Consider the following 12,567-nt stretch of genomic DNA (forward strand, 5'->3'; position numbering starts at 1 on the left):
TATTTCCTACTACAGGGTAATGACAATTACGAGCAATTGAAGCATTCCCGCTAATAGCCTTTAGATTTCAATCACAGGAACTTTGGCAGAAATTCAACCACAGTAAAACCCATGGGGCCTTGCTGGGAAATCAGTGGCATACTTGCCTATCTCTCCCTACCTCTGTCTTTGACAGACACCTTTAATCTATCACCGCACTCTTCCCTTCTCTGCCTTCAGGTGGCTACGGATTCTTGCTAAACACAGTGCTACAGGTAGCCACTACCAATCAAATGCAGACACACTAAACGAAACTGATTGGCCATATATATGATATTTTTGTCTCAATTTTGAGGTAACAAAATCTCAGCTGTTGCTTTGGGGAATCTTTCTTTGTTTCTTCATTTTAAATAATTGGATTAAAAATTGTGGTTAAATACACATAGCATAAAACTTACCATCTTAATCATTTATAAACGAATGATTCAGTGGTGTTACATATATTCACATTGTTGTGCAACCAATCACCAGAACTTTTTCATGTTGCAGAACTGAAGCTCTATACCCATTGAACAACTCCCATCTCTCCGTGCCCCCAGGCCCTGGCAACCTCTGTTCTACTTTCTGTTTCTATCAGTTTGACTACTCTAGGTACCTCACATAAGTGAAATTATTCAGTGTTTGTCTTTTGTGACTGATTGGTGTCATTCAGCATAATGTCCTCAAGGGTCATCCATATGACAGCACATGACAGAATTTCCTTCTTTTTAAAGACTGAATAATATTCCACTGTATATGTTTACCATGTTTTATTTATCCATTCATCTGTTACTGGACGTTTGTGTTGCTTCTAACTTTTGGCTGTTGTGAATAATGCTGCCGGGAACATGGATGTACAAATATCTCTTTGAGACCTGCTTTCAGTTCTTTTGGGTATATATCCAGAAGTGATATTGCTGGATCATATGATAATTCTATGTTTAATTTTTTGAGGAATTGCTATGCTGTTTTTCATAGCAGCTTAACCATTTTACATTCCTGTCAACAGTGCACAGGGTTCCAATTTTCTACATCCTTGCAAAAACAAGGATGTATTGTAAAATATGGTATTTTATGAGTTTCTTTTTTTTTTAATAACAGCCATCCTAATGGGAGGTGATTGTGGTGAAGACTGTTTCTTAACTATGGGAACTCACGTTCCTTTTGAAAGACAAGAAAAATCTCTAGCCCTTTAAAAATGTTATTTGAAATTTCAAAATAAATTGAATAAAACACACACACACAAATAAAACTAAGCAATAGTAAATTTTATTTTGCTTCCCCAGTCACACAGATCCTAAAGCTTCACCAGGGTGACCTTCTCCCTCCCCATAATAAAATTTTCCATGGAATACCTAGAGTTTGGCAAACTGTAGGTCACAGGTCAAATCTAGCCTGCTGCCTGCTTTTGTGCAGTCCTGGAGCCAAGAATAATTTTTACATTTTTAAATGGTTGGGGAAAAATCAAGAGAAGAATAATATTTTGTGACAAGTGAAGGTTGTATGAAATTCAAATTTTAGTGTCCATAAATAAAATTTTATTGGAAGACAGTCACGCACACTCATTTATGTGTCATGTGTGGCTGCTTTCACGCTACAACTGCAAGGTAAGTACTGTGACAGCAGCTATACTGATTGAAAAGTAAAAAATATTTACTATTTGTCCCTTAATAGAAAAAGGTGCTGATCAATGCTCTAGAGGAATGCTTTTCAATACTTCTGCCCTACAATCTAGAGTAAGAAATGTAATTTATTTTGTGAGCCAAGAAATGGACAAACACCAACACACAGAGAATGAATCAAATCAATATGTCTTCTGATCTTCTCTTCTCTTCTCTTCCATTATATTCTATTCCATTTCATTCTATTCTTTTCCATAGAAAACAAAGGCCAGTGGAGACCCACTAATTAATTTCATGAGCCAATAAGCGTCACAACCACCTTTAATAATACTACTCTAGAGAACAGACCGAGAGCACAAAATGGAGTGAGACTGATTTCAGGTAAAATCAAAAACGGTTTACAGAAAACTTAAAACATATAGGAAAGTGGAGAGAATGGGATAGGTAACTCACATGGACCTCTGACCATGCTTCAAATCCACTCTTGGCCAATCTTTTCATCTCTGTTCCCCTCATGCCTTCACCTGGGTTATTCTGAAGCAAATCCTAGATACATCATTTCCTTTGTGAATATTTCAGTAGGCATTTTAAAAGATAAGGACTGTTTATAAAAACTTAAGCATAACATTTATTTCATCTAAAAAGTTAACAATAATTTCTAAACATCATCAAAGATCCAGATAGTTTTTACATTTTTCTAATTGTAGTATGAAATTTTTTGGTAATAATTTTCTTGAATCAGGATCCAAATAAAGTTCATTACAATTGGTTGATATGTTTCTTAATGTATAATATTCTCCCCCACATTCACTCGCAGTTTATTTGTTGAAGAAATCAGCTACTTGTCCTGTAAAATGTCACCATCTGGACTTTGCTGATTACAACCCTATGATGTCAGTTATCATGACCCTCTGTCCCCTGTATTTTCTATAAATTGGTAAGTAAATCTAGAGGATTGGTCAAATTCAGGTTTGATTTTTTTTTTTCTTCTGGCTAGACACTTCACAGGTGGTGGTGAGAACTTCTGTCAGGAGGCATGTACTGTTTGGTGGTCTCATCTCTCCTGATATTAGGGGTCATCGATGGTTATTGCTTAGAACCATTAATAAGAACAGCTTTTTATTATTTTTTATTTTTTAACAGTTTTTTATTGTGTTATAGTCATTTTACAATGTTGTGTCAAATTCCAGTGTAGAGCACAATTTTTCAGTTATACATGAACATACATATATTCGTTGTCACATTTTTTTCACTGTGAGCTACCATAAGATCTTGTATATATTTCCCTGTGCTATACAGCATAATCTTGTTTATCTATTCTACATATGCCTGTCAGTATCTACAAATTTTGAACTTCCAGTCTATCCCTTCCCACCCCCCACCCCTTGGCAACCACAAAGTTTGTATTCTATGTCTATGAATCTGTTTCAAGAACAGCTTTTTAAAACATTTGTTCTGTCTAATTGATAAGTAGACTGCCTCAGTTAGCAATGAGAAGAGTCAATATATCAATTTTCCTTAGATTAATCTGCAATAATGCATTTCAAATAATACCTCATCTTTTTAGGGGGGTGTTCTAAAAAAGTAAATCTAGAAGAAAATTTGTATAAGAATGTCCAAGATTTTATAAAATTTTGTTATAATTTATTATAAAGTTGCAGTGAATAACCTATGACAGGAATAGGCTAGTATATTAATGTTCTTTCCATGTTATTTTTCTAATAGTAAAAAATGGCAACAATGTAAATGGCCAACATTGGAGTAGAGGTGAAGTAAGTGTGGTGTGTCAAGGAATGAATGATTATATTGTATAGTAGACATTTCAAATCATGTTTTATGGAAGTTTAAAATTCTTTTCTGAAGATAATATAATAAGGAGAAAATCTGGTTTCAAAGTGATATATAAAGTATGACCCTAATTTTGTAAAATATGAGTCTATTGGAGTGGATATAGATAACTGGAAGACACTATCCCAGAGGTGATATAAATCATATCTTGGATATTATCCTGTGTAATACCAGTAAAAAATAAACATACGCTTCCTTTGTATTTTAATGGCAAAGGGAAGATAAAGGATATGTCAGGGTGGAGGGATTATGAGTGATTTCCCGTTTACTCTTTATGCTTTTTTGTAGTTTCTGAATTTTGTGCCACAAATGTGTATCATTTTAATAATCAGAAAAAGAATATATTATACATAATAATGAACTCTCTATTCCTGAGGCATTAATTAGGGGCTGTAAGTTTTGATTTACTTTGTCAGTGCCCTATAGAAGGAAGACCTACACTGGATGGTCAGTTGGAATAAACAGATGGCCCAAAGATCCAACTTAAATTTTCTTTTTGATTTTTACCATAGACAGACCACTGGTTGGAGTCAGAAGACCTGAGAGCTAGAGCTAGAGCTAGGCTGTGTCTCTCCTTAAGCACCACTTAGGTCTAGGCAATCCATTTTAGCTTTTAAGTCTTTGTACTATTTGAATACAGAATAATTCATCAGGCTGAACTGACATAAGAATAATTCACGTTAAGACTGAATAATACCTTAACCTTTCTAATTTACCAGGATACTGCAAAGGCAAATATGAAACAATGGAACATCTAGCAGAAAAACATCCCATGTATCATTGTTTTTAAGAACAATACTTGGAATGTTTATCCCTGTACTGTACCCAAAGGGTAACAATGACGTCAGAATGCCTCCCAACCTTTCTCTTGCTCTCAGATTTCCCTGGAGCAGGTCATCCTCTGACCTTTCAAGGTTGAGTGACATGTTTTTTTCTTTTTATTTGCTGATGCCTGTGGTATAGCTCAGGCTCATAATTCCCACTGGGCAAGAGTCATGTCTAATTCTGTGTTTTTTGTTGACCATAAAAAACTGTTGGGGCCTAATGGATGTTAATGGAGCTCAGATGAGTTGCTTCATTGCTCCTGTGTGTTGTGACTTTACTTGAAATCATTTGATTATACTAGTTTGGGGCCTTCTCTGGAGTCCTCTGAACTTTCTTGGAAATTGTTAGACTGCATTGGCAGAGAGCAGTTAGAATAAGGCTGACAACAAGACAGAGCTGTGAAGCTGGTGAAACTGGTTAGCTATGGTTGTGCTGGAATGAGATGCAGACTGGTCTGGAAGATTTGGATTTTACTCTGGTCCCTGCTGCCACTAACATGTTGGTTGATTATAGTTTACCCAACCTGATCAAGGAGGAGGCTGGACTCTGGGATCTGAGTTTCCTTTGGGGATGACTGGGTGGAACTTACGATTCCAAGTTAATGACTAGGTCCCAGTCTCGCCTCTGTGGAGTCTTAGGGAAATCATCTCACATCTCTGAGCCTCAATGTTCTCATCTGAAAAGTGAGGATATTTATATCCTAAGATTGTTGTAAGGGTTAAATGAGATAAAGTATATATAATGTCCAGGGCTGTGTCTAGTGCCCAGTAAGTCCCCAAAGTGTTTTGCCTGCCCTCCTTCTCTTCACTCAAACATGAATAAATTAACCTGCATAAAAACATTAGGTAACTGAGGGTTAGAATGCCTTCTCATGGGAATACTTACGTTCTACAAGGGAACTCTGAAAGATGGTGTCAAATAAAACAAATCCAAATTCAGTAAGGAGAGACTTTATTTGAAAGAATTATTGCATGAGGGGAAAGGGACTATTGCCATAGGGAGCATGCAGGTGTGTCAAGTGTTAGGCAAAAAGTGGTTTTCTTTTATAGAGAGGAGTAACAAGACTAGAGGATCTTTTACCCTGAGGCCAGTTAATTCTTGGGAAGGCTGTATGCTGGCCCAGGCTGAGAGTGGGCCAAAGTTCAGAGGCCTGGAGGAAGGAGAGAGAGAATTTCAGAGGCCTGGAGGAGGAAGGAGTTAGGTTAACCTAACTTAACCACAGTTTAGTTAACAAGCATTGTGTCCAATTGATCAATGGGGATGAAACAGTTCAGCTAGTCATTTGAGGCAAAGAATGGGAATTTGAAAGTTCAGTGTCTAGTCTTGTCTTAGGTCAGCAATGGGGCATCCTTAAGTGTTACCTTAGTCATTTGAGGAAGGGTGTTTTTTTCTTTTAAGCTGTTTTCCAGGACATGAAAGGGAGGGGAATTTCTCCACCCTCACTCATTTCAGAAAGTATTCAACACTGTCAATGGTAAAACATCCAGGATCCAAAGTTACTCAATTGGTAACATCCTCAAAGGATGTTGATGTGTGAGTCCGATCTTTCCAAGGCCTCTCAATGTACAGTCAGCTGAGTACTCACTATTGGAAGTCTGGCTGGAGCACTCCTGCCCTTGATGGATGAGGTCAAAAGCCTGGAAAAGGAAAGGCAAGGGCTTGAGAATATCACCTACATCTGACATTTTCTCTAACAGCTTCCTCTCACCAAGCTCTAGCTGACCATACACAGTCCAATTTTGACAAATGTAAGTAGAAAAGGAGACAGGGATTGTTTGTTTTCCAGGCTCATCTCTTCCCACTGACAGGAGAACCAGGAGAATCTGATTAGCAGCAGCAGAGTCAACAACCAAACTCTAAATTGAGCCGAGACTCAGTCCTGGAGGAGGGCGTGTGTGTATCCTGGGGAAAGGCTTAAGTCAGCCAGCATGGCAGGGGGGGACTCTGGGCGTTTAGGATAGCAGCTCCTCACCATCCCATTCAGAAGTATTACATTGGTGTTTTCCCAGTAGGTACAGTCAAGTGGAGTATGTTACTCCTAACTAGGTCCAGAACATCTCACCTCCTTCCATTCCCATCTTTGTATTGTTGCTAATAAAGCCTACGTTAGTACTGCAGGAAAATCAAGTCAAGGTGCTAGAACAGGAAATGTCTGCCCAGGGAGCTCTTTCTAAAAGGTCCTTTGCCCAGAGTAAGGATTTTTACCAGGGCCTACTTGTTCATCAGGTGAGCAAAGAAAGAATTAAAAAAGCTTAAACGTTATAGAGAAGTTCATATAGCCATACAGACACATGGATTGGTGGACACTTGGATTCCTTTTTGTGAGCCCTGAGAAGATGGGTTCCTGATATTGGCAGAGATGAGAGGACAGTCCTCATGCTCCTTGCATGGCATGTGTATCATGGTGTGTATTTGCCTAAAAGGTGGAGGATCCTCCATGTAGTGTTAGCTCAAGGCCTAGGGTTTCATCTTCTGCCCACCTCACAGGAAACAAGGTTGAAGATGGAGAGCTGTGTTGGACCCACAGCTGTCCCATTCTTGTTAATCCTTTGACTTAAATACCAGTTGAGGATTCTAAAACCTTTTTTCCTCTTCTCCCACCTTGGGCTTTGTTGATCTGGAAGCCATCTCTGTGATAATACTACTTTACATTTACCTATTTGTATCTATTTCACAGATGACAGTGTCAAGAGTCATATCAGAGCTGGGCACTGAGGAAGGAGGAGGGCAGGTTGGTTCCCAGGCCAGCTGGGGAATCTCTGATAAAGTCATTGTCTCTCCTTTCATATATTCCAACCTCAGATACACTGTGTATTTCACAATTGTCTTGCTTCATAATTCAATGCCTGAAAACCTTTGGAATGCAGAGCAATGTGGATAGGAGACAGGATTTAGAAAGAGGAGTCCCAGGCACAGGATCCAGCTTCATTACTAACTGGCTGTGACATTGGGCAAGACTTGAAACCTCTCTGGGCAACAGATTTAGCTGGAACTTAATCCCAGTCTGCTCTTCCTGCTTCTAGCCCCACATTAGGGGGTCACCATCTTCCCATTGCTGTCTGAGAAGGGATGGGTCCAGCAGGGAAGGGTCCTTACAGGGTCGCTGGCTGTTCTGGCTTCCCTTCATGGGAGCTGCAAGGGCTGGCTGGTGCCTGTCTCCCAGTTTTCCTTTGGAGAACTATTGGAGTTTCCTCCCCTTGCACCTCCAACCCCTCACAGGAAGGGTGGGAAGTTTCTTGGTTCCCCAAAGAGGGAGGCACCCAGGGTGAGGGGCAAGGGAGGAGACAGGCTGGGGAAGGGGACTGCCAAGACTTCCTAAGGGGCAGTTAGGAGCTGGGTTCAGCAGGAATGCACACCCTGGAAGAGAAGTGATATTGGCTCAAAGAAGAATCAATGAGAAGGCTCACACGTAGGCTTCTCCTCCACCCTCGCTAAACCTTCCATCCTCCCGAGGGGGCCGAGGCGGCCCCGGTGCTTCGGGAGGAGCAGGAAGTTCGCGCCAAGCCTTTGGCCCCAGGTGAACGAAGTGCGGAAAGTAGAGAGGAAAGTAGCCCTCATTTAATGCCATGCCCCTTCCTCCCCCTTACCCCCGGTAAAGTCTGCGGACAACCTCTGCACACTGACCCCTCCAAGTGTCCGCATCCACCCCCGGTATCAGACAGGCGTGGACCCTCCCGATTCTCCTCGATCCACCCGGCGTGGGCACGCAGCTCTCCCTAAGCCGCCTCCTCCTCCCCCGCCGAGGAGGGACTGCAACCCGAGAAGTCAGAGGCGGAGCAGAGGTTCGGGGTGCTCCGAAGAGAGGAGAGAGTAGACCTTTGGCAGGCAAAGGGTGTGGGTCCCACCGGGAGCTGTGGCCGCTCACCTGGGTCCTGCCCGGCCCGCTGAGATGGGCTCCGTTTCCTCGGCGCTGGCGCGGTCCCGTAACGCTGTGGTGCAGCCGGGCTCGTCGCCGCCGCAGCCCGAGGCGCCACCGGCTGCTCCCAGTGCTCGCAGAGACCTATTTGCGCTCTCCAAGACCCGAAGGCTTGGACTAGGACGTGTTGAGGCGGCCGCTGGGCCCGCAGCCCCGGAGGCTCAGCCAGTCGCGCCGAGCCCGGAAGGGCGCGCGAAGTTAGCGAGTCCAGAGCTGTCCCTGGTGCTGAAGCGTGCGGAGTGCATGTCCCAGCCCCACTTGCCCGGACTCCCCAGCCCTGAGGGTAAGTCTCCTTCTTTTCCGTAAGGATTCGGGGGAGCTGCTCCATAGAGACCTGTGGGGGCCCTCTTACCTTCGGGGGGAGAAATGAAGGCTCTGTCTCCCAACAGGAGTTTGCTTTTCTTGTTCTCTTGTCCATAACCTCTTGCCCATAACACTTGCCCACTAACTCTCACAAGTTAAGACTCATTTCTGACTCATTTGAATAAGGTATTGTTTCAGAAGGATCATCTTTCACAGAGGTTTAAACAGTTTTACAGATTATGCCAGTGTACACCCTAAGGATCCCTTTCCCCAGCTTTGTACTGGTGCTGCACCACGGGGAGACGTCTTCCTTGTTGTCTCGGACAGACGAGTATAAAGAAGATGTGCCTTTCTCCCAGGGGAATTGGGAAAAGGGCAGGACATTCCTACTTGTCCAAGATTTATCCATGTTTGAAGACAGAAGCCAGTATTTGTTTCTCAAGGGACTTGGGGTGTGTGGTTGGGGGAAGACATTTTAAGGTAAGGGAGCAAGGGAAAAGAGAAAAGAGAGCACACGATTTGGAGTCAGTGGTGGATTTGAGTCTCCATCTGATGCTTTCATTGTGATCTTGGTCAGGATACTCTCCTTGTGCCTCAATTTTTATCATTTCTTACATAGGGATGATAATAATACATGTTTCACTAGGTAGCTGGAAAAAATCTAACCAGACACAGTGCATGCCAAAAAGTACTTCGAAACTTGTCAGGTGCTATGCAATTATTCAGTATTATGCCTGAACCAGATCTCCAAACCTCTTCAGCTGAAACTGAAAAGAATTGTAAAACTTTTCAGTTTTTAGTCTGAGATATTCAAAGGCTCCATCTCATAGGGTAGGTCCTGTTTTGTGTAAGTGGGAAGAAAAAATTTTGTGTAAGTTGGTAGTTAAAAAATTCACACTAGAAGTTACTAAATATATCAGCTGGCCTTTTGGTCTCATATATAAATCCCCACTTAATCTCAGGCAAGGTTGTAATGGTCACTACTGTTGTCTGTTGAGTTTTCATGCAGGATTCAGTAGATTCAGTGGGCAAAATTGGTTCCCCTAAAGAGAAAGAGATGAGATTAGCGGAGAGGGGGATTGGCTCACAACTTTGTCTCATGAGAGGTAAGGATACATGTAACCTTATTCCTTTGAGAATTTTCTTTTTAAAAATAGTGTGTTCATACATTAGCTTTTATTTGTTCTTGTTTTACTCAAACATACTTTTAAACAAAAAGTAAAGGAAATACATGCACATTGTCCTTGCAAGGAGGGACTTATCAATATAAATGTTAGGTTTTTTTTTCCTTCTTCCACTTATAGCATGTGTCTTTGAGGTGTTAATGGAAAGAGAACCAGATTTAGAGTCAGGATATCTGGATCCTGCTAAGCTCTGCCTCCTAGGAAAGGAGACCTATATTTTCTAAACCTGTACTATCTGCTCTTTAAAAAGAGTACAAATAGAGCTGTGCCATCTCTTATGCCATGAAACTTAAAGGAATTACAGAGATAAAAATGGTTTGCAAACAATAAGTACTGTACAGTCAGGCAGTATTAAAGTATCTGGAGGCTTAATATTCTCTAATGTGTAGGAAGCAAATTTCATTTTTTAAATATAATCTTATCATGGTGTACCATAGTTACATTGGATGAAACATGAACTTTGGTTGTGAAACTTCAGTATTTAGTTGTGTGTGTGTATGTGAGTGTGATATCAGTTGAATTAGAAATATATGTATCTATGAAGGAATATTACCATATTTTTTTCTCATGCTTTTCATCATGTGAACAGAAGATTTATATATTGCAATTAATTCACACGTTTATAATTTCTGAAATCTAATTTCTAAGAATTTGCACTGAATTAATTTCTGTTCTGGATTTGATAAATACACCTTGGAAATACTATTAACTACCACTTTTTGATTGTACAGGAACTTTTTTCCATTCCTTCCATTTTATTTCATAAAGAATATCTCAAATTAAAAATGACGTTCTGAGATTTGTATCACCTAGGATACTTACACAAAATCATTCAATTTCTACATTTTGCTCTTTTTAAAATTGATATTTGAGCTTAAATCTTTAAAGCGTGATGGGATTAGATAGTTGGAATTGCAGATGAGGCTCTGTTTTTATCATATTTAAAAATGAAGTGAGTTGCCCTTACCTGTGAATCTAGGTGGCTTTTTGTTGGACTAGATTAGATTTCTCCAGATGTTGGGTAGAACAGCATAGACCCTGTGAATCTAGGAGCAAAGTAGCTCTGCTGTGAACCAGAACTTTATAAAACAAACTGATTATACGTGTATGCAATGTGCTGTATGTTATTTTATGAGATGATGGGATGGGTTCTTTTAGTATCATTTTACAGATGAAGCTATTAAAACACAGAGAAGTTAAGTAAATGATCACACAGCTAGTAAATGATAGCCAGAATATAAACCTAGGTAGTCTAGTTCTAGAACTATACTCTTTTTTTTCCCATCTTTTTTTTTTTTTTTGAACTATATTCTTATCCACTTCTCTATACTACTTACCTTAAGTGCTATGTGTTTATTTCCCATTTTACAGTCCTCTGGTTTACAAGTATTTAATAACATCCTTTGAAAGTTGTGTCTTGTCTAAACTGTGGTCAGGGGAACCAAGGGAAAGTGCATTGGTCCTGAGAGGGAGGTTTCAAAGTATTAAGGAAGAAGCAGTCACCTTGGATATTACTGTGGTGGTAATTAAAGCCAAAGAACTTGAAGGGGAAGGCAAGACTCAGGAGGCAGAGTCAGGGCAGTAAGGCCAGTTGTTTCTCCTCACCTACAGTTAAGTCTCTGTGAGATTTGTCTTACTAAGGATGGTGATAGTTTCCTACTCCTCTCTCCTCATACTGTTGTGAAGCTATGATAACAAAACCCAAGTGGGGACCTGGCTTATATTAGCATGAGTGTTTTGTATGTTTTTTTTTTAAGAGCTTTGGGGCCCCACTCACTGGTAGAAAGGAAGGAACAGGGAACCTTCCTACACTGCTGGTGGGAATGTAATTTAGTGCAGCCAGTATGGAAAACAGTATGGAGATTCCTCAAAAAACTAAAAATATACTTACCGTATGATCCAGCAATCCCACTCCTGGGCATATATCTGGAGGTGCATCTAATTTGAAAAGATACATGCACCCCAATGTTCATAGCAGCCCTATTTACAATAGCAAAGACATAGAAGCAACCTAAATGTCCATCAAAGATGACTGGATAAAGAAGTTGTGGTATATTTATACAATGGAATACTACTCAGACATCAAAATAAGAAAATAATGCCATTTGCAACAACATGGATGGACCTGGAGATCGTCATTCTAAGTGAAGTAAGCCAGAAAGAGAAAGAAAAATACCATATGATATCACTTATATGTGGAATCTAAAAAAAAAAAAAAAAGACACAAATGAACTTACAAAATATAAACAGACCTGCAGACATGGAAAAAACAAATTTATGGTTACCAGGGGGAAAAGTGGGGTGGGAAGGGATAAACTGAGAGTTCAAGATTTACAGATACTAACAACTATATATAAAATAAGCAACAAGTTTACACTGTATGCTATAGGGAAGTATATTCAATATCTTGTAGTAACCTATAATGAAAAAGAGTATGAAAAGGAATATATGTATGTATATGTATGACTGAAACATTATGCTGTACACCAGAAATTGACACACTGTAAACTGACTATTCTTTAATTAAAAAAAAAGGAAAAAATTAAAAAAAAAAAGAAAAGAACAGGTTGATCCATCTTCAAGGAAAAAGGTATCTTAGAATAAACCAACAACCAAATAAACAAAAAACCTTCCATAGCTACTTGCCTATTGTGTAATAATTAGTAGTAGATTATCTGAGGCCCCTAGCTTTTGTTAGAAGTTCCTTTGGATGGATGGAGATTTTGACATTATTGATTAAGTTGGTTTTGGTTAATAATCTGTGTATTAAAATTACTAGGGCGTTTTCAAGTTTCAGTTGTTATCCCTATCCTTTTTTTTTTTTTTTTTTTTGTCCTGCTGTTTTAACATT

At 39.9% G+C, this 12,567-nt stretch overlaps 1 protein-coding gene across 4 annotated transcripts in view; it reads left to right on the top strand.

Moving 5' to 3' along the window:
• The first annotated feature begins 8,451 nt into the window (after positions 1-8,451).
• The window catches only part of PDE1C (phosphodiesterase 1C), a 508,368-nt gene continuing 504,252 nt past the window's right edge, over positions 8,452-12,567 (top strand). For all 4 annotated transcript variants that reach the window (XM_064487468.1, XM_010988060.3, XM_064487470.1 and 1 more), the window contains exon 1: positions 8,452-8,512. In XM_064487468.1, the coding sequence (XP_064343538.1) occupies positions 8,473-8,512 (40 nt within the window). In that variant the 5' untranslated portion in view covers positions 8,452-8,472. The remainder of the gene's footprint in view (positions 8,513-12,567) is intronic.

The sequence above is a fragment of the Camelus dromedarius genome, chromosome 7 (genome assembly GCF_036321535.1).
Source record: "Camelus dromedarius isolate mCamDro1 chromosome 7, mCamDro1.pat, whole genome shotgun sequence".
Classification (NCBI taxonomy): domain Eukaryota; kingdom Metazoa; phylum Chordata; class Mammalia; order Artiodactyla; family Camelidae; genus Camelus; species Camelus dromedarius.